The following is a 22663-nucleotide window of genomic DNA, read 5'->3' as shown; positions in this document are numbered from 1 at the left end:
AGTCATTATGCAGAAACGGATGTGAGGCACCACCCAAGTAATCTGTCAGGCTCATAGGAGTAGACTGTGGAGGAGATAGGAATTGAGTCGAGATTACCTGAATCCTAGACAAATAAACTCAGGGCCGGTGGATTAAACTTAACTACAGAACGTCCCTGCTCAGGTATTTCATACTAAATTCCACCTTCAGTAAAAGTGAAATAGGAGTTAGCACACTGTCATCAGGTGCCAAAACGTGGGAGAGAGCTCTGCCAAAGGCCCAGGCGTGGAGACAAGCTTCAGACAGGTTTTAGTAACACGTGCGATGCTGCTTTGGAATAAACATGTTTGTAAGCAAACAAAATACTAGATGGGAGACTATTTGAATCCAAAGGTGTGTAATTTTTGTTTGGCATTCACAGGGTGCTTCAGTTAACTTCTTCTTTTCTTTGTTTTTTCATTATTTTTCATTTTCATGTCTCTCCACTTACTTTTTCTGGCTATGAAAAGATACAGAAGTGCCAAAATACCAGGAGGGAGACTGTTCTTCTGGTATTTATAGCCTGACTAAAAGCAGGAGTTAATGGAAATTGTGCTTTTAAAAAAATAAAAACCTTACAAGAAGAAAGTCTATACAAAATGCTTTAAAGGCAAGCAACTTCACTTAGAATTTGCAACTAATTATTTCGGATTTGAGTAACTGGATCCTCTCAGGAGTTAGAGAAGGGGGCAGAGTAATCCAGTTAGTGGTACATGTTTAGCAACTATTCTTTGCATTTAGAAAAAGTAAATGTATCACCGATGGTATTCGGTATCTGTTTGTCCTCACACAAAGTACTGAGCCTTCAGAAGGTCAATACCCAGTTAATAAAAATCTAATTATTGAATGAAAACAGAACGTGAGTTAAAGCGCTGAAAACTCTGGCAGCTGGAAGGTTATCTCCATCAGATGCCAAGAGAGCTAGTGTCTTTTGGATGTCTTTTAAATAATACATTCTTTCATCCTTAGGATGGCAAGATCTTTGCAAAAATGTCAGAACTAAACTCTGTGATCTACAATAAATAAAAATACAAACAATAAATAAAAATTATTAATAATAGTTAATGAATGAATAATAAATACGGTTGACCACAGTAAGCGGTAGAAATTGATGTACCTGATCGGGGTGAGGCCTGTGTAGACCATATCTCATCTGTGCCAGAGGGCTGTGCCAGCTGTAGGAGAACAAATACGAGAGGTGGGATGAGTTCAGTAACCTATAGATCTCATCATGACTTTTAATAGCTGTAAATCAGTGTATTTGTTTGAAACATGAGGCTGAATAGCTGGGTCCATATTTTCAGTTTTGTCTATTGTAATTGATGACATAGAAGCGCGATTGTTGATATTAATACCATTTCTAAGTAGGTACATATTTGTTTATGAGTGTTAGGTTTCTGCTTTACAATGTGTATTACAGGGGGTTTTATAGCTTTCTTTTAAAATAACTGATCTTGACAGACAGGGGCAGACATTCTGCTTTTTAACTGTTCAAATGTGTAGTACCCATGTATTTTGTTGGCAGCCTCCGTGAGTTTCAAACTGTATCTTTCATATCTCAAGTTTTGTTCAAGAGTGTTTGCCTGGTCCTAGCACTCTGAAAGTGAAATTGCTATCATTCTGTACAGTCCTACATCACGTAGCCTTCAAAACAAAAGGTTTTTTGAAAGCCTGGTTTAAAAATCTAGTAAAAAAGTTGCTTGTAAAAGAGGCTTAAATTCATTTTCCAGTCACTGTTTTAGAGGAATCTATGAGTCATTTCTAGAATTGAGTTTTATTCTGATACAAATTATTTGTTTTGGGGCTCCTATCCTCATCAGACTTTCTGCTTGAAACAGCATTATCTCTTTTATATAAGGAAAGTCAGATATAAAATTAACCCAGCCTGCACCATTAAGTACATTCCTTAACTTTGCATTGGATTCCAGTACCGGTGTTTAGAGATACTGTGGAATCTAGTAGTTGCTCAAAATTGAGCAGCATTGTTTTAATACAGCAACTGAAAAAAGGGTGAGAAGTCATTGCACTGATCTGGGAAGTCAGAATTAAATATGCGATGTTTACAAAAAGTACGTAGCTTTTATCCCTGTTTATTTCAGTTCAAAGGGGGAAGACAGAGATGTTGAACACTACGCAGACATTCACATGCGCCTGTATGTTGCATTACCCGAGCACAGAGGACGTGGTGTAGGTACAAGGAGAAAACCGCTGCTATGATGGGTTGTCCCTAGCGATTTTAGAGTGGCTAAAAAAAAAAAAATCCCCAAATCCTCACCTCGTAGGATTAAATGCCCACCCAGACACCCTGCTCTGCGGGGGAAGAGGTAGCCACTGCTCGGTTTTTGCTCTTAGTAAAGGGTGCATCCTGGTGGCAGGTGAAGCCTGTGTCCCAGCAGGATCCCGCAGCGTAGGCAGACCCTTGGCACGTCCTTGTGCGGTGTCTCCGGCGCCGGGAGAACCAAAAAGAGGGTTTTTTTGGATGCAGCTTCCCATCGGCTTCTAGACAAGGATTTACAAGCGCTGGAATTTCTCTGGCCGTCTTTTCTTGGCCAGATGGCACTTTCTTTATTGCAGGGAAGAACAAGCTGAAGGTAATGTGGGAGAAACTGGCAGGGGATGAGCAGCTGATGAAGAGCAAGTGATGTCAGTATACATAGGAAATGAAGTTGTTCATGTTCCCGGGTCGCAGAATATTGGTATTGACATTTTCTATATAAATACTTCTGTTACGGTATACACTTTTGCTACTTCTTCAACCGTAGTTCTGTAGAAAAAATTATTTTGCTTCATTTGTTTACATCTTACAAGAGATACAAATAGCTGTTTTCACTTTTGCCAGCTTACAATTCACTGTGTCAGTGAATTCGTCTATGTTACCCTCTGTTTTCATTTCAGTTGGCATATTTTAAAGGTATATTTCAAGGCTTTTGAATTCTTGTTACAGGATTCATTCCCAAAAGTGGAATACGTAAGTTTTAAGTATTGAAAAAATATGTATGGTTGAATTGCACACTGTTAGCCCTAAGCTGATAGGATATGTATTTTGTTCGGTTTCTTTCTGTGTTAAAGTGGCTTGCAAGTTTATCTCGGGTCGGTAATTTACTCCTCATTTACATCATCCTTCCTGCCTGCCTGAAAGATTTATGTTCAGCATCCGAGTAAGCAATGAGCAGCGGTGAGCTGCTGGCTGACAAGCTCGCAGAGCTGTGGTGGAAAGCGCTTCGTGTGAGAACGAGAAAAGGCAGGGAAGTACAGGGTTGCTTTTCAAGTTGCCTTACAAAAGAACAAAAACCATCTCGTATGTGGCTTTCCAGAAGAGCATCGCGATATGGCAGCTGCCAAAGAGCCCTCTGCTGCCGTGAAGGAGTTTAGCACAAGGATCAGCGAAGGCAGGAATTTGACTACGCTTGGATGCGAGCGTCAAATGTGTTTGGAGGGAAGTCTCTCTTAGAAAATGAGTAAAAATGGTTCACACAAAGCTACCTTGAATTTATCTTGCCCCAGCAATATGTTAAAAAATTATATATATATATATATGGCTGTCCCTAGGTGGAATAACACCACCTGATTAGCATAATTATAGGATTGTTTTTGATCAGTTATTTTTAATCCGATGGGCTCGTAGAGATGATGTCTTTTACTGTTTTATTTCCCAGCGCGGATTCCTAATGGGGGTAATTAATTTGCGTTCCACAGAGCTCGGGTGGGCAAACACGGTCACGCTCCTCTGCCCAGTCCCTCTCCAACAGGCAGCTCTGCGTTCGTAAGCCTGAGCTACCCCCTTGGTGGGTCATTTTAGAATTTCAAATGGAATGTAAAGGCTGCGTGCCCCAAACACTTGCGTTAGATGGCTTACTTTCTGCACCTCATCTCCTGCCTTTTTTTTGTCCTGTGCGTTGTTAATGTACAGTCTGACCTTGAAAATAGTATGTAGTGCTTACATGCAGACTCGGTTGTTGGTGAGCTCTGTGCTCTTGATGCTTTACCTGTTAATAGTGGAAGCACTTCTGACTGGTGAAATTAAGTGGCAGAAATGATGATAGAGATGGCAGCTTTTAGCAGTAACTCTTTATAGTGGAATTCACAGAAGTCCTGAAAATTGCGGGGAAGGGGGGTGTCATAGCAGGCTTTCAAGGAAGGAGTTAAATCTTCTTTTCTGCTTTACTATTGGGGCTATGTAAATGATGATCTGTGAAATACATAAAGTTGGAAACTTTTAACAGTTTCAACTACATGTTAAGTATTACTTTAAAACCCCTATGTTCTTCATGCAGCCCACGTTCTCTAAAGCAATGTTACTTTTTGTTCCCTATAACATAAGCCACCTGGAGATGAAACACAAGTTAAGCTTTCCTTACAAAATGCCACTTTGTCCTTTTCCACTGCTGCACTCCTTTTTATGTCACAGCCGCCATAAATTACACCTGGAGATGGTTGCGAACTATAGAATTTCTTGTTAGGAGAGACTTGTGCCACCTATGAAGTGTCAACAGGACTCAAAGCAAAGCTGCAGGGCAATAATAATACATAATAATGCATTGTTTACTGGAGCTTTCTATGTGGCTGACCCAGACAAAGACCACATTTCGGTTGGCTGGAGTTCTTCAGAGAAGCGCGTGATAAAATCCAAAAATTCACCTACAGATCCCTGTAAGAAAATCTGTACACAGAGTATTTTAGTATTTTTATTAAGCATTTAGGCCTACTCATATTCAGCGATGATATATGCATAGTTAATCATAACTTATATAGATAGTGACATAAAAACACAAATGCAGAAAAGGATTAAAATAGGAGAATATGAGCAAGACTGTCTGGATTGAACTTTGGAGTTGCAAAGTGCCGTTGCTGGACTCGTTGGAGTAAAGTCCAAGAGAAGTTGTTAAATGTAAGTATATGAGAAAATAGACTGAGTGTGCAAGCTGAGTGTGGATAGGTAACACAAAATAAGCCTAAGATACATTAAATGAAATGAGATGATGGAGCTGGCCTGTAATGCCTCTTATAATCTGCCCTTCCTGTTGTCCTTGCTATATAATTTACAGCCACCTGGAATTTTCTTCATTCCAAATCAGCAACTAGCAGCTGCATTACCTATGCAGCTGGGACCAAAAGAAAGTTCAGTGGCTGCCACGTCTTTGTAATAGAATGGACACTAATTCTGTGACTTCTTGAGCAGGAGAATGGTCATATCTATTCTGCATTTCAGGTGACTCATCCATACAAAAGTAGACACACATGCCAAAAGCCATTGCAAATGTAAGAATAAATGGCACCAGCCAGACTGATCTTTACTGTTTGTTACATCTTAAAAAAAAAAAAAAAAAAAAAAAGGTAGGGGCAGGGGAAATTAGGAATTATATTTGCTCTTTAAAAAAACCAACCAAACCCTAGATAATCATTTTCTCTGACAAAGCTACACTTGGGGAATTACTCTTTTTAAAACATTCCCAGTGTACTGTGAGAGCTATGTGTCTGTGTAGATTTTGACCCAACAGGCAGAGTCAAATTCATCGAGTTCATCATAAGCACACTGCATTCTGCCAGGATATCAAATAAAATTCTAGATTTCCTGATTAACAAAGAATATCATACCCTCTGACCCCAGAAAAACAACATTTAGTTTCTTGGTTATGGGATCTCAGCAGGCCTTGCTTGTGACAAGAGTAAAAGTTATTTTCTCTCTATGTTATGTTTCTTTAGCAAATGTTTTTAAAATTGCTTAAAGAACCTAAAAGGTCATTTGAAAGTCTTATTTTTATTGTCACTGCCTCCAAAATACATTCCATAACTCAGTTTAATGTGATCTGCAGCAGGCCAAGAGTTTTACAAGCCAAGATACTATGTCTAGTCCAGTTAGAGACACGACAGAGTTCAGTGAAGAGGGGAGAGTGAAGATCTAGTTTGAGAAATGTAATTTTGCAATGCCTATAAAACATGGAAGGAAAATATGTCTCTGCATTCAGTTTTGATGACTGAATATGTTCATGACCTTTCCTAAGGTAGAGGAACCCTACCAAGCGCTTTATGAGGAAATAGACAAATGTCTGAGGACATCTGTTTAACAGCATGTCAAGACAAGGTTCACCTACCTCCCAGAGTAGTCCCTGCTCCTGTAGATAACTCAACTTTCTCCTGGCTTCATCAGCAACAGGCCTCCATGGTCCACAAGCCAGTGCAGAGAATAGTGGGGCAAGAACTTGTTCTTGTGTTACTACTGATACTGCATCTATCCACTGTATCTTCAGATGAGGAAACGTACTGTAGTTTGCACATAGTAGTTATAATTTTCATATAAAGAGACCCTTTATCAGGCCACTTTCATCTCCCTAAGTACAAAATACTTCAGACTACAAGTGGATTCATCTGTGTCAGACTGGCCTGTTGCATTGTAGGGGCAAGAATTCACTCATTTGAGTCTGGACTGTGATTCTGTCAGCTGTTATCCTCCCGGTTGCCCGTTGATGCTGGACAGCCTTAATCTTGCCAGTAGTCACAGTACTTTGCAGTATTTGGCCCCACATGCTTAGTTTATACCAGTCAGCAGCCATCGGGGTTTATGGGAACCGTTCTGTCACTGAAGAGATTCTTCACATCTTTGCTTTTTATTAACCGTTTTCCTGACAATGTCATTATGACCGCCAAAGTCCTACATGGTTTGGAGCTCTTTTCTCCTAACCACTGGCCTTAAAAGCTTAGGTCACTGGAATATCTTAAATCCAAGTTATCTTTCTCTGTATTATAAGAGAGCTGAGATAAGTTAGAACAATCAACTGAGGGATGCAAAGAGATTGTTTTGTTTAATAACAGCTGTGTATGTCCCAGCAATTCATCAAGTATTGTCACTCCTACTTGTTTTGCAGTGGCACAAAAAGTACAAACCTGGGGTTGGCCTCCATTGTGTGAGTCATACAGCAAACCCAGAACAGGGCACTTGTCCTTGTCACGTGCTGCATACAGTATTTCTTTTTTTCAGTCATCTGAGGGTTATACACGCGGTCCCCAGACTAAGACTTTAGTATGTTTGATAGGTAGGTATCTGGAGATTCAGAGAGGAATGTAAAGACGACTCCTTAGTTTTTGTGCTTGTTTGTCCATGAAGGTGGTTTCTACCATGGTATTCTAACTCTTGATTATGACTTCTGAATATAAACTGTAATTTCTTCGAAGAGACCTATATGTTACTGTAAATTCATTTGGCTTTCCCTAGTAAACTACTAATCCCGTAACTCAGGCTGATGGCAGAATTTAAACAACTGTATTCTGCTTGGTGGAAGTTACAGAGGCACACATTTCCCTTCCAGTTGTTAGACAGAGTCTCAGCCACAGTTATTTGTGCAGTGGTAATTGTACTGACCTAAAGAAGTTTATTCTGGATTTACACTGTCATAAATAAGACCAGAATTTTGATTACTCCGGTACATGACCAGCGTTAGCAGAGCACCTCAGTTCCTATTAAATGTTTACACACAGTAATAACAACTGCTTGTTCCCTCACTTTTCCCGTCTCACCATCTGAAAAGAAAAACAGCTTTGTTTTACTGCGGCTATTGTGCTCAGTTTGCAAATGTGTTTGATTGTGGTCTGAGAGACTTGGGGATATGTGTGAGAGCACTCATGAATACGTTTGGTTTGACGCTTCTTGCCAAAGTGTCTCAAATGTGGAAATTTGTTCTGCATACAGTTTCCCAGTTCACTTTTGCCTTCAGTGGGAAGATGTAATGTCGTCTAGAAAGCCATCCCGTGAAAGTTCAGTCTCCTGTACACATATTTTTTTTCTCATGAGGGACAGTTTACTTGGTTCAACAGTATAGCTGCTGTGGATAATTCATGTCCACAGAGGAGGAATACTCTCTTAGGGAGCAATGTCCAATCCCACTTTGAGTCTAGTGACAGAGACTTTTGGCCAGTCTCTGATAAGCTCTTCTGAAAATCAGTTGTATTGGCCTATGTTAACGTGACTCTACAGTTCATCACACGTTGTCTCTGCCGCTCCTTCCTCCTCGGGGGCAGGACTACTCACACTCTTGCCCTGCTCCACCGTGGGGTCCCTCCCATGGCAGAGAGTCTTCCACGAACTGCTCCAGCGTCGGTCCCTTCCCTGGGCTGCAGTCCTTCAGGCACAGACCGCTCTGGCGTGGGTCCCCCGCAGGGTCACCAGTCCTGCCAGCAAACCTGCTCCAGCGTGGGCTCCTCTCTCCACGGGGCCACAGGTCCTGCCGGGAGCCTGCTCCAGCACGGGCTTCCCACGGGGTCACAGCCTCCTTCAGGCATCCCCCTGCTCCGGCGTGGGGTCCTCTCTCCCCGGGCTGCAGGTGGAGATCTGCTCCACCGTGGCCCTCTGTGGGCTGCAGGGGGACAGCCTGCCTCACCGTGGTCTTCATCACCATGGGCTGCAGGGGAATCTCTGCTCCGGCGCCTGGAGCATCTCCTCCTCCTCCTTCTGCACTGACCTGGGGGGCTGCAGGGCTGTTGCTCTCGCACGTTCTCACTCGTCTCCTCCGGCTGCTGTTCTGCAGCAGTTTTAGGGGTTTTTTTCCCCCCCTTCTTAAATCTGTTCTCCCAGAGGCACTACCACCATCGCTGATGGGCTCGGCCTTGGCCAGCGGCGGGTCCGACTTCGAGCCGGCTGGCATTGGTTGTATTGGACACAGGGGAAGCTTCTAGCAGCTTCTCACAGAAGCCACCCCTGTAAGCCCCCTGCTACCAAAACCTTGCCACAGAAACCCACTACAGTATGTCATAGCTTATGTCTAGAAATAAACGTTTGTCACCGTGGGCACTGGGATATCAGATTTGAGAAGTATAAAAGGGTGCCAGTGATGAGGACTGACTCAAAAGTCCACGTTGGGTATTCTGCACCACGGAGACCAGAGCATTTTTTGAAGTGTATTGCTCTTCTGGTAGTACTTTTTGTCTTTCTTAATCTGGGCTTTATCAGTTGCATTTAACCTTGTGCTGCTTTAAGCTAAGCATTGTTAAACTTGGAAGATTTTGCTCATCAGTATTGTAGGAAAAAGCAGATATCATAAAAGGCTGCCATGCAGACTCCTAGCGGTGTTTAGTAAGTATGCAATACTGTAGGAGAAAGTACAGGGCCTTGAAGAAAAACTTTCAAGTAAGGGTTTGATAATGGAGGAACAATTACACGTGGCACTCCCAGCTCATTTGATTAACCTCAGTAACTGATGAAAGCGGTTTGACTATCACAGATCACATTTGTCCTACCTGCATGGTATCAAATGTTCAGCTACGCCGTATTTTCCCTTTCTCTATCCTCTTGTTTTCTATTCCGATCCATTCCCTCCTCTCACTCCTGCCAGACCCTTGAGTGTGACCACCCAGTTTCAGTTACATGGACTGAATATCTTAATAAGTTAGAGGTCTTAATTGTGCTAGATGATAGTGATGCAGGAAGTGCTTAACCTCTGTCTGCAATTGGTTTCTCTAAGAGTTTCCTCTAGACTTCATTATTTTCGGGCTCCGGATATGTATTGTTCAACATAAAGTCATTTTTTATGATTTGCATGCAGCTTAAACTTCTGAATGTGCATTTTGTACTTGAGGAATGTCAAAGTGTACAGTGAATACCCCATTTGTGTCTTGAACTAAAGCCCATCCACCCAAAAATGATGGCAGCAGAAAAACCAGGAGGACGCTAATGCTCAGTGTGTGCAGTCACATAGTCACTTGTTTCTGAATAAAAAAGGCAATCACAAATTTTAAAAGTTTTATGTCAGGGCTAGTGTTCGGAACACTTCATAGAAAATTAAGAAACAAGATTTTGGCCTAGATTTATCATTTAAGTTCAACTAAAAAGCTGCAGACTACTAATGGCAAAGGTGACACAAATGGGGCTAGGATGGGGGAACATTACAGAAGAAAGGGGAGCGTGTATGAATACAATAGTTTTAATGGTTTGAATCGACTACAAAATAGTCACATTTTTAATCTTTTAACTTTTTGGGTTGTTTTTTTTACACCTTTAAAGGGTCACGTAGTATTTAACAGCGATAAATTCAATTAAGCCCTGTAAAGATCCAAAAGCTCTTTTAAAAAAGCTTGATGAAACTATAAAATAATAGGGCAGATGATACTTTCTATGGACTGAAAATCAACTGATACAATTTCAGAGAAAAATCTTAAAACGCTGTGGTATTTTTCCTTAAAATGCTAAATGTCAATGACAAATGTCTTTTTGCCTGACTGGAGTTGCTGGGTACTTGATGGTCCCGTGGATTTGGCATAGGGCGTTACTCAGTACTTCTGAACTTGAGGCCCCGAGTACATAGCAACTTTTGATTTGACTCACCTTGCATGTTAACAGGGGTTTTTTCAGCTGAAAGTCTTGTGTAATTATCCCTTCTAATTGTTTGCATTTTCTTTGGTTTGGTTTTTTTTTTGGTTTGTTTTTTTTTGCCTGCTTTTGGAATTTATGACCATCCAGTGAGAAGGACACTAAAGAGTGGACTGACACCAGAAGAAGCCAAAGCACTGGGCCTCATCAGCACCTCTGAGATGCAGGTTTGACGTCCCAGAGGTGACGACAAGAAGAGCCGTTCACCTGAAGCACACAGGCTGACAACCCTTCGGTGTGGCATTGACCTGCCAGCCTCCTCTGCTGCTCCCGACTTCCCATCCTCTCTTAGTTCGATTTTAATAAGCAACAAAAAGCGAACCCCCCCTCCCCGGCCAGGGCAGAAGAAGGGTGTGCCACAGCTCAGCACAACATCTGGACAGTAACTGAGAAAGCGTGCGAGTGCTTGTAGGTGAAGGCGTATGGCTTCTTCTCTCGTGGTGTGTTGATGTGGGTAGGAGGGGGCTCTCTCCGAGTTATCTGTCCTGTGAGCTGTGTTTACGTTGGCTTTCCTTGTGCCCCGTTTTAGTCATTGTAAATGTATGGCATTTTGTCAATGCAAGGAACAGTCCTTAAAGAGGCAAAATAACTCCTGTTACAGCGACCCTAGTTTTCCTGAAGCAGATTCATTAAGCGAAGATGCACAGTCTGTGCGACCCTGTGGTTCGGTTGGGTTTTTTGTATTATTTTGCCACCAAAGAATGTAAAAATGTATGTGTACCTTTGTATATGTACAGAATGAATGTGTGGACATGTGTGCGTGTATCTGTACACACACAGTCATGGCGTGAAATCATGCTCCTGCTGAAGCTAGCTGGACCATGGTTTTCACTCTGGGGCCTTACCGTTCCACCTGGACAGGAGGAAGAGAATGTCTTTTTGTAGGAACTCAGTGTTATTCAATGGGATTCACCCTCTGGGGCAGGAGATGGCCTGCAATACAAGTGGAAAATTCAGGATCCTGAATTCCTGTGTATTAGTACACACTCATACTGTACATAGCAGCATGCACATAGAGGAGAGGACACAGAATACCTCCCTCGTGTTGAGCTATGGCTGTACTGTGCATTTGTACAGTTTCAGAGAGATCTATGCCAACAGTTTTACATACTCGATAAATGCATTCAGATGCTAAGGTCAAGAAGTTTTGTTCACTTGCCTGTGCCCTTCATGCTGCTTTTCTCTGCTGCAAGATAATGTGGTGGTGATTTTATTTCAAATTAATGGATCTGAATATGAAATGGCCCTGCTAAAAGCCTGCTGTGTTTTTGCTGTTCTTTACTCTTTTTTTGTGATTAGCCTTGATGCAAGTGGAGAGGGTACCACAGTGAACACTCCAATATGTTTGCCCTTATCTTACTGTTTTATAACTGACTTTTATAACTGCCCTCAGCATGTGTGTTTGAAGAACCTCTAGTCAACTCATCTGCCTTTAAGTGGAGGACGTATACAGCAGCAAAGATGAATTGCACACAGTCACCCTAGCCAGTGCTGAAGCATTTTGAAGAGAACTGCAAATAACAATAACGTAAAAGGGAACTTTTTAAGCCAAAGTCTGTATGTGACCAATTGATCCTCAAGGGATGCACAAGATCATCTCTTTCCATTGCCTTAGCCTCCGAGATTAAGGGTGTGTCTGCACAGCAGTAACAGTTGAGGCTTCCTTCAAGCTCGTTAACTGGGCAACTGATTAACTAGGGTAGCTAGTTAACTGGGTTCGATTTTGGCTGCAAAACACACTTGAAAAGTAGGATGAATTAGTAGTCTGTGCTGGGCTTCTAATGCCATAGCTATGTTGCTTCTGGCACCCAAGCTAGGTCAGGTACGTCGACAAGTTATTCTGCTCTGCTCTCATTAAGGACAGGATAATCGCTGAAGATTGTTCAGGATAGTTGAACCAAACACAATAAACCTTTGAAACCTCAGTCATCTGTCCCATCTCACTGAGCACAGCATCCAAGTGATGAGAGAACCAGGTAGCTGACAACACTGCAGCGAGATCTGTGGTGGAACACGCTATCTATGCTGTCCCTCTCGATCGTAACATTTCATTCCTTTTTTGCCCTCGCCTTGGATCTTCACGCATCAAAGTCCATGGGTAAAAAGTCACTAATGAGCAAAGGTTCTAAAGGATAGCATTGACTTTGATCTGATTTTCCCCTCAGCTCGTTAAAAAGTCAGTTGTACAAGTAGGCAGAAGGCAGTAGTTTTGTAATTAATAAAATGCGTTGTGTATTTGAAAGCTATGAAAAGGAGGAAGCTGGTTAGGAAATAGAAGTGGCATATCACTGTAAAATAAGCGAGACCTACAAGCATCTGGATTTTAAAGTGGATGTTTATGTGCTGCTCACCATTATGGACTTTTAAAATCTCTCTTAAGGATGCTTAGAACAAAGAAATGAAGGTAATGGGGGGTTTGTGGAGGTCTTGGAGGTCGGAAACAAGAGGAAGACACCCTGAATGTAGCTGTTATGTTGAATTGTTATACTGGTGAAGTGATAAAAGAAGCCAAAATGTAACAAAATACATTTACGTTGACAGAGGTCCTTATATTTGATTGGAGGGAGAAAATCAAACAAGTTTTTAAAACTGAATATTTTCACTAAAATATGCTGAATGTGCAACGCAGGTGGCTGTTGGTGACCACTTGCTACCAGGAAACAAATTTGTGTTTCATTTAGACATAGTACAGCATCTGTGTCTGAAACATAACATAGCTGGTGAATTACTAATAGCTGGGCGTATGTATTTTCCAGGAATTGTGCAAAAATTGTGCAAAACTTCATATAATCCTTATCGAGGAGAAAATTAAATATGGGGAGTGGGGTTAGAATAAGTTCAGGAAAAAAAGCCAGTTTCTTTCAGATTGTCTGGATGCAAGTCTCTTACATGTGAAGCATGTTATTCCTTGTCCATTTTTCCACTATGTTTGTTTCTCTGGATTTTTGCCTAAGTTCCTGCTCTCTATCTGTAAAACCGATATCGATTTTTCTGAAGGATATCTTGGTCTTGTTATGCAGTGGTATACAGTAAGATTAATTCCAGATTAATAATGTCCTCAGTGTCTGTTGCAACTAGATCATCAAAGACAGTAACAATGCAATAACCACAGAAAAGATTTCCATTTTGGTTCATGATAAAAACGGCCAGCGGCCCAATGTGCTAGTCTGTAAGGTGGCAGTAGTTCTCCTGGAGTCTGCTAGCATGTCCTGACTGTGGGAATAACATTTGTTCCGCTTCATCTAACTAGTGGATTCCAGATGAAATGGAGGAATTGGTTATATCTGCATGCCATTTTCTGTCTGTCTATTCAGGTTGTAGCCTTCAGGATTTGAGTTGCTGCCTGCCCCTCCATCGTCAAAAGAGCCCATCACAAGGATGTAACAGTTGTTTTAAAATGCGTGTGAGAGAAGGATCGTTTTTGCGACAAATATAAAGGTCTTGGAAAGACGATGTAGTAACGCACGTTCCCATTTCTCACTTAGAGATCCGTGAAGGCTGGTTTTAGCCACTTGCAGCCATGATAACTACCTCTCTTCTCTTTTTCATAGTACCAGTCAGCTGCAAATGTAGCGCCCAGACTTTTGTGTCTCCACCAAGCTCTCAGAGTCGCTGCTGGTGTTCGTTTCAGCACCCATCTGCTGCCAATAACTTGTCTGTCTACCACCATAATGCCTTCCTGATTTGGATGCCGAGGTAAACTTTAGCATATGAAATGGCCGCCAAAGGGAAGCTATCCTAATTTCCTTTCATCTCCCTTGGTGTTTAAAAGGAGACTGCATACAAATACTTTGTATTCCCTCGCTCCCAACTGAGGGATAACTTTCAGTAGCAGTTATGTGGCTGCGGTGAAGAAACACCCCCAGGGAATGCTGTGTGCCACAGTGGAGAGTGAAAGATCCCTCACAAAAATTAAATTCATCACTCTTCACCTCTCAGTAAGGCCAGGCACCAGGCTCATGGATTCCAGATGTTTTATAGCCCCTTGGCTGCTATGTGTGACCCTTCTGTTTGATAGATCCCTGTCCATAATCCAAAATCAACAAAAAAAATGGTGTTTTAATGAGGGTCTTTCTTGCTCCGATAAATACTGGGACCAGCGTCAAAAGCAGTTTTCAAAATACATTTCTTTTTCTCTTTTGACCCCCTTTTATTGTAAATCTCTGTAGTGATTGACTCTGTCAGCAAAATGAGGCATCAGATTTGTAGATAGACAAGACTTTGGCTTTAGCTTCATAGAAAGTCACATGTGAATATCTAGATAAAAGTTCATGTCCCGATTTAACAGAAATTTGGAGCCGGAGTTTTGATGTGACTGAACAGCAAGGGGCTCCTGCAAGGTGCTCCATTCCCCCTCAAGGTACTAGATAACGTAGCAGGAACGGCACCTTAAACCCTCGGTGTGCCACTCTCTAAACACGCCCTGGCGAACGCTAAAAGCCATCGAAAAGTCACAAGTGAGGGCTACAACACCTACTGCAAACCTAAGGGGCTCGACGCCGCTGTAGGTGCAGAAAATGGTTCCTACGCCAGCATCGCCGGCAGCGATGACAACGGCAAGCGTCTCTCCAAAACGCTTCAGAAACCGTTTGGCCGACGGTAGTGGTCCTAATTCGGGTCATGGTTTTTACAGTGCTTTGGTTTCACTGAGGTGAAATGGGGACAAGGTGGTCGCCTACCAGCTCCACGTCCTCCATCCTCCCGCTACAGCCGGTAGGCAGGCGCGCGCGCTGCCTGCCCTGGTCTGAGGGATGCGCAGGGACGTGGTGTCGGGCGGAAGCACGAGCGTATTCCTCTCCCTTCGTACGCTCGCTGCGCGCGTACCGTTCCTCTCGTTATCGTCGAGGCGGGTTGCGCGTCACTGTTGAAAATGAATTGCAAACGCTTGAACGACGGGTAAGGCCCACCTTGCTTTTTTTTTTTTTTCGACTGGGGCAGCAGCTGGCTCAGTTGGCGTTTCAGATGCGATCCCAAGAAGTTTTTGGCAAGCCGTTTAATAGTTACATGGCAAGTAACGCGAGGAGTTTCAGAGATGTTGTATAGTTTTATGTTTACGCAAAAAAAAAAAAAAGTTTAAAATTATTTCCGATTAGTCCATTTCACATCGAGTGGCAGATAGAGATATATTTTGTTTAATCACTATCTAATACAGAGGCTTCTGTGAAAGAAAAGGTTTATTTGTAGCATTGGGTGCATTTCTCCTTTTTAAAGACTGTCTTTGCGCGTATAGTGTCCTTTTTTTGTGAGCTGGGAATTGTAAAAAAATGTAAAGTAGAAAAGGACGTGTTTCTTAGACAAAGGAGAAATACTGTAAAATTGTGTAAATGTCACTACTCGTGTTTTTTCATGTTCTGTGTAGCATAGTGTAAAATAGGCTTTCCGGCAGTGTTATTCTGTGAATTGTAATTTAAAAAACAAGACATGCATGGTCAGAGATATTATCTACAGGTCCTTTTGGTTGAGTTTTTGGTTTTGCTTGTTGTTTTCTCATTTTAGGTGAATTCGTTTTATGTTAAATTTGATTGTCCATGAAACTGCATTTTTGTTTCTCAGTTTTATTTCATAAAGAACTTGAATTACTCTATAAGATTTTATTACACACGACGCTCACCTACCGTTTGTATTGCTCCTTCAAAAGCTTTGTCACATTTAGTGTAAACCAGGGGGATTTTCTTTTTAACACACCCCTCATCTGCCTCTTCTGCCCCCACTCTCCCCACTTTGCTGTCTGGAAAGATGCAATCACACCATTTTTTTTTTTATTTTTTTTTCCTGTGCCATGCAGGGTCACTATGGAAAACTGACCACAGACCTGTGTCCAAAATTTCTTGATATAAGTAGTTAAAAAGCTCACCTCTACAGCATTATGTAAACACATCTTGCAATAAAGCTTTATAAAGCACTGATTGGGCTGGTTCTGGTTTTGTTGATGAAGCCAATCATGGGAGCTTTGGTGGGAAATGGGTGGGAAGGGGGGTTCTTGGGTTGTTTTTTTCATATCCTCTAAGTACCTGCAAAGCCAGCATGTGGACAGCAAAACAGCTGCCATTAAAGCATCTGGGTGGTCTGATCATAAAAAGCTGATCTTTTACCCCTAGTTTCACAGTTTGAGCCTAGTTCCTAATCTTGAGTGAAGAAAATGAAAATGTGTCTCTGCTTCTCCAGGATTTCAGTAATCCAGCCCTACAAATCCTCACTAAACATACAAAGTTACTGCTTGCTGCCATTGGCTTGGAGTTGGTTCCTGCCTTAAAAATACTCTCTGCACGGAGCGCATTGCGTAAAGGTATGAGATTTATAGAGGCAAATATAAATAAAATGAAAGGCTACCTGCGCGCGGGGGAGCATTTCAGATTGCCTCTGCGTCAAGACGTGAAACGCTCGGCGTGTCTGCCGGGGCTTCAGAACTGCAAAGGTGGCCGGTAAGCGAGACATGCCTTTGGCTTGCCTGAAATACATTTCGTGCATCACCGTGGTATGTAATTTTCTGGTGGCCACCTACGAGCGCGCCTGGACAGGCAGTGGTCTTGCAGTTTTCTCTATTTGCCGTTGTCTGATTCTTTCTTTTCTTGCAACTGCCCAGCACTTGAGAGAGACCGAGTTGACGAAAGGGACATCCCCGGCCTTTTGGAGGGTGAGCCGTAGCACAGGGATTCTTGCATCTGCTCTGCCCGCAGGTTTGATGACTACAACGAGGAGGGGGGTCAAAGTGATGCGCAGAAACTCCAAATGCTCAGATTTCCCCTGCTGGTCCTACAACAAGTTGCTCGCAAGTAATTGCTCTTTAGAGTTGCACACGCAGTAAGCTCAAAATATATTATTCGAAGACAGCTATGTGTGTTTATAGTGGCATCCTGGAAGATAAACAAGGTTAACTGAGAGTCTGACAGAGAATTTTCGCCTATGGTTTCTGAGATTGTAGGAGCTGATATAAAATGCTAGGTATGTAAGCCTCCGCAGGGAAAAACACCACCTTCCTCCTTTTTAATTAGTTTTTAAAGTTATTTCAAATAAAAAAAGGGTGCCTTTTGGGATATGGCTGCATCCCTGAAAGAGCTGCTTAGCATTCCAGATGCACTGGTGTAAAGTCTAGAGGATGAAAGGCTACTAGCCAGAAATGTGGTAATGCTTTTTAAAATAAATATATAAACCAAGTTTATTGGCCAGACACTTTTCTTTTCTATCACAGCATATCCATTAGCAATTCTAAATTCCAGATGTGCAATGACAATGCGTACATATATTTTTCAGACCTGGTGCCCAGTCAGAACTCATACGTTGTCACAGAGAAGCCTCTGGCCTGTAGTCAGGGAACGAGTAAGTATGCGGATTATCCATTGCACAGCTGCATGCCCTGGTTTATAGACCCTTCAGAACAATTTGAGAACACACAACTAAAGAAAAGAAATACATTTTTTTCCGATTATAGCTTCTCCAAGTTTTCTGATGGGAATGCAGTTTGGAAAAGGGAGAGGGCTGTTCTTGAAGCTTTACCTCTTGCGAGTTTCTTCGCAGGAAATGAAGAATGACGGCTGTACTCCATTAGTCAACTATCTGATGAGACGGACCTCTGCTGGGAAATCCTGAAAGGAACACGGTCTACGTGAGGTGTCATGCCAACGAGGGCCTCTCTTTCCAGCTTTTCCTGAATGATTTTTGAGCAGGACTCATCCATCTGCAGAGGTATTCTGCTCAATAATATTGCTTTTCAGTTCCCGGGAGTCAGAGGGGGCTGTTCTCCTCCCCAGCACCCACCCCTCTCCCAACACTCCACCGAGCTTGCTCTCTTGCTTGAGCCAAGTCAAGAGCCTTTCGTTTATTATTTATCTGGATCTATCTGGAAGACACCGTGGAGCATGTCAATGTACAGAAGACATGTACCAGCACGGGGGAGGGTGAGACCGTTTCGGTGTCCCAAACGGGACTCCCAGGATCGCGGGGCACATCCTGCGCCGTTATTTCTGTAATGGTGACCAGAAATGCTTTAAGCGTATGTTAAAATCTTACAAATAAGTTTATAGCCCTCTCTTGGCGAGTGTTCAGATCTCTCTGCCTAGACAACAGACAAAATGACTAGTCTTAACTTTTATATGTGTTTTCCTTTGTTTGATCCATACTTAAGGTAATACAAGAAGAGCAGCGGTTAACAAGCAACAAAGAAAAAGAAAATAGCAGCAAAATCCAACAGCAGTTGAAACTGGACAAACTTGAAGGCAAAGGTGAGGTCAAAGCCATGTCATAGCCTGCAGTAAACATTGTACTGGATCTGTCTCAAGGCATCATTAGCCAAGCCTGTCTTGGAAGAGCCCCACATTTGCTTAACAGCAGTGGTTTGAAATCTTCTCCCTGGTACAGGGAGCAGAAATCCCTTCCAGAGCCGGGCAGGGCTCAGGTGAGGGGCTGACAGGTGGCAAAGGCTCTGGAGTGCATCCATCACCACAAAGGCATGTGCCGTGACTGCATGTTGGATATAAATGTTTGTGCTAAAAACCTTGGAGTAACCTGTGAAAACACATTTCTTGCAGGTATCCAAAAGCTACAGCCGGGTGAAAATTCTCCTTTTTAATAAAGCAATGAAATATTCAGACTCTTGAACGAGAGCTCAAAAAAATGAATCCTCCTTCCATCCTTGTCCAAACTTCCTATAAATATGCACTGGGAGGCTTAAATAATCTTGGCAAGATATAGCAAAGGAAAATTATTGTTAAAAAGAGGCCCTGGATATCGTTTCAACAAACTTTTTCCCCACATAAACTTACGGAAAATTATTGACCTCATAGCAAAGTCAAGAAAGAAAGAAACCTCTTCTTGCAAAATGCCAAGATACCTATCTGAATGCAAACGAGACTGCCTTCACATAGGTGTCTGGAACACCTCCCAGCTATGCTGCGTTAATTATAGGGAACAATAGCTGTGCAGGTTAATAAATAAAAATCTAAATAATCACAGTGTCAACAGTGATTATCTATATAAAGCTAGCTGTGAGTATAAGGATAAAGAAAGTATATTGAATATCAGGCAGGAGTGACCAAAGCCAAATGAAAATTTGATGCCATTGGCTCTGTGACCATTGGAAAGAGCCTGATGGACTTCAGTGAGGTTGAGTCAAGCCCCCAAAGATAACTATTAGAATGTTAAACTTGATGGAAAAAGGAATTGTTTCTCTGACAGAAAGGCTCTAAATCATTTTAACCTCACCAGTTTCACTGGGGAATTCTCTTTCAAGAATGGATAGCACACTATAGCCTGAAAACCAAGAGTGAATCCTTGTTTCCAGAGAAATTATCTCAAATGTGTTCAGATTACAAGCATGCGGGACGAAACACAGCTAGCATCCAAAAGTATATAGTCTGGAAATTCTACGTCTTTTTAGAAGCCAAAACACTGCAAAGTCTGAAAACAAAGCAACCTGAAGCAGTCAATTGCCTTTTTTTTTTTTTTTTTTTTTTTTTTTTTTTACTATGGAACATGACAACCATTGAATTTCCTCATAGGAAAATAAAATTTTAGTAGGAACTCTATTATTGTTACAAAATTCTTTACCACATCTTTACAGACAGACGGTAGACGGGTTACTAGAAACTAGTAAGTTTAAGCTTAAGGCTGGTCTTAAGAACTACTGGTATAAGAAGTTTCTTGCCATGCAATTTTGCTTAATGTACTAGTTCCTTCTCCAAACCTGCATCCTCCATGCAAAGTTAACTTACACCACCTTTAGTTTTGTGTTATTTTTTCCTATGGCAGCAATGAGTTGGTTGGCATATAGAATAATGTGCCAATGGCTTATTATCCAGTAATATCCTATAAATCTTTCTAAAGGTAATCAGGGTATTCATAAAGTTGTGATCAGTTGATATTAGTTAATCTGAGAGTGGGCTTTACGTTAAGGTATGTAAAAGCTAAATATTCATATTTTTAAATACCTCTCAGCAACATGACATAAATTGTTTGTGGGGAGCGCATCTGTGTGCATATTTATGCTTATGGCATGTCACAAGTGGATTTTTGAATACGCAAGTGGATTTTGTAATCTGGTAACTTGTCATTTTGACTTCTAAACATACTTCTGCAAGGTGGAAAAGCAATGAGATGGTTATCTGAGTGGTTTAAGTTGTGCAAAGTATTTATCGGTAAGGGAGATTGACAATATCAGAAAGTAGCAAGGCTTATTGCTCTTTGTATCTTTCAGAGCATGAGCTTTCCAGCCAACGATGATGCAGAAGACCTAGTACACTGGCATATGGGTCTCCTGAAGAATGATCAGCAGTTTGTTACCTGTTTCTTACGTGTTCTTAGTGTTCACTTCTACAATTACAACTTCTTACATGTTTAGACATCATAAGCTCATAAGGTCCCAGTAACGGGGAACACTGAGGCACACGTGAAAACTCCGACTCCGTCAAAGAGGGCTCCTCCCTGCAGAAAGGACACTGGGGGAGAAGGAATGAACTAATTTGGCTAACAAAAAGGAAAGCAACATCAACACCCAAATCAGCAGTGTAGGGTAAGAATAAGCGAGGGAAAGCCTTAATGACAAAGACAAAATTCTTATTTTAATATACAGGTGAACCCAGCAAAGAAAACCAAAGAGACCGTTTTATCAGCAATGCTTCAAGTGTTGGTCTAAGTGAAGCCCAGATGCAGTAGTAAGTTCGAAGGCTGCAAAGGGGACGTTTAGCTGAATGTGCAAGGTAGAAAGGCTGACTTTTACAGAAGTTGTGTATTAATTAAAATACGTGAAAACAAGAAGGGGATGGATTATGACCTGCGTGACTATAAGGAGAGAAGGGTAGTGCGTACAAAGAGAGAGGATAAGAAAGGTGACATCATACGTTTCCTGAGTGTTAAGTGGATTTGCCTTAAGCAGGCTATCTAAAATCTGTTTTAAAAGAGTTTGATAATTTCCCAGATTTCTTCTTTGCAATGAGCACCAAAAATGTAAATGCAACATAAAGGAGGCAAGGGTCACCGAAAGGAGCCATTCTGGGCCTCGCTGCCTTCAGACAATCACAAATTACTTCAGTGTGTGGCAGCGAGGGCATCACTTCTTGTTGGGCTACAGTAAAATCCTGACTGGGGTACACGGGGGTACTTGCAAATGTGTATCTATCTCCCCTGAGGAAGCAGAAATTAGAGTAGGATTATGTTGGCGGCTCTGAATGCTCAATGAAACGCGCAGTTGGTCGCTCCCCTTGGTAGTCAAGGATCTCACAAATATCACTGACAACCTTTGGTTAAACTGGGGATTGCTTTCTCCTTTGTCAGTCACTCTTTGTCCCCCCTGATGAAGTTATTCTCTCTCAATAAACTGTCTGGGTCAGCAGATACAGGCAAAGTTTAATGCGATTCCTCCCCAGCTGCCAAAACTGATCAGAGGAAATAGGAAGATGAGAGTCAAATAGCTCTGTGGTCTCCCCAGTCAGACTGTTAGCAGCTTAACTTTCTCCTTGGCAGTGAAGAGGGTGTAATTGTGGAGAGAAAGCTGGCTTACTGCAGTGCAGAAAATGTATATGTTTTCTGCATAAAAGGACCACAATTTGCAGGAAACTCTGAAAAGTCTTTACAGAAGGTGTATTGTTCCTGACAACATTGCCATCTTTACAGTATTCAGGGGTAGTTTTCTTGCAAAGTCAGAATACGAAGAGAATAAAAGTCCTTGAGAAATGTTTCTAATGCTAGGTAGGTAGTGGTTGGCTTTCTCTTTGATCAGCTTAAAGGTTCCAGTTACTCATTGTCCTATGTTTTCGCTTCTTTTCATTTTTTTTGGCAATAGGTTCCAGGAATTCATTGCACGTGATCTATAAATTTCCTTGTGTGGTCTCTGACGCCAGAGTGCTGACCCAGGAGTAAGAACAGACTTCTCGGAGCAGACCCCTGACAAAGCGCAATTTCCCAAGTAATATCGCTGTGCTCCCTTTCTGTGCTTCCTTCCTGGGCCCATTGGGTTGAAATACTCATTTTCTAATGTCAGCTTAATATCTAATACAGAAACTACTGCTAGCAAGTGAGGAAGATAAATAAACTGATGCTCTTTTCTATTTCATGCAGAAAATTGTTCTGACTAGGTTCTATGATTACTGGCACAAATGTAGACACTTCGAAAAAGAGGATTTGAATGCAGAAGTCATCGGAAAACTCAGAATGTTAAAGGGCAGAAGATAAAAAACTGGGGGGAGACACAAACTTTATGGAATCCAGTCTGGGAAATCGAAGTAACTAGAACTGATCTGGAATTTCTTGATGAGGAAACTAAAACCAGCACAGTTTGGAAAAGTGGTCAGTCTTGC

General features: G+C 41.9%; 1 protein-coding gene across 5 annotated transcripts in view; it reads left to right on the top strand.

The window, feature by feature from the left end:
* FHOD3 (formin homology 2 domain containing 3) overlaps window positions 1-16278 on the top strand; it is a 397395-nt gene extending 381117 nt beyond the window's left edge. For all 5 annotated transcript variants that reach the window (XM_030011913.2, XM_030011904.2, XM_030011902.2 and 2 more), the window contains one exon: window positions 10467-16278. In XM_030011913.2, the coding sequence (XP_029867773.1) occupies window positions 10467-10549 (83 nt within the window). In that variant the 3' untranslated portion in view covers window positions 10550-16278. The remainder of the gene's footprint in view (window positions 1-10466) is intronic.
* Window positions 16279-22663: the final 6385 nt, after the last annotated feature.

The sequence above is a fragment of the Aquila chrysaetos genome, chromosome 4, assembly GCF_900496995.4.
Source record: "Aquila chrysaetos chrysaetos chromosome 4, bAquChr1.4, whole genome shotgun sequence".
In the NCBI taxonomy this organism is placed as follows: domain Eukaryota; kingdom Metazoa; phylum Chordata; class Aves; order Accipitriformes; family Accipitridae; genus Aquila; species Aquila chrysaetos.
Note: the sequence above shows the minus strand (reverse complement) of the source record. Positions and strands in the feature narration are given on the sequence as shown.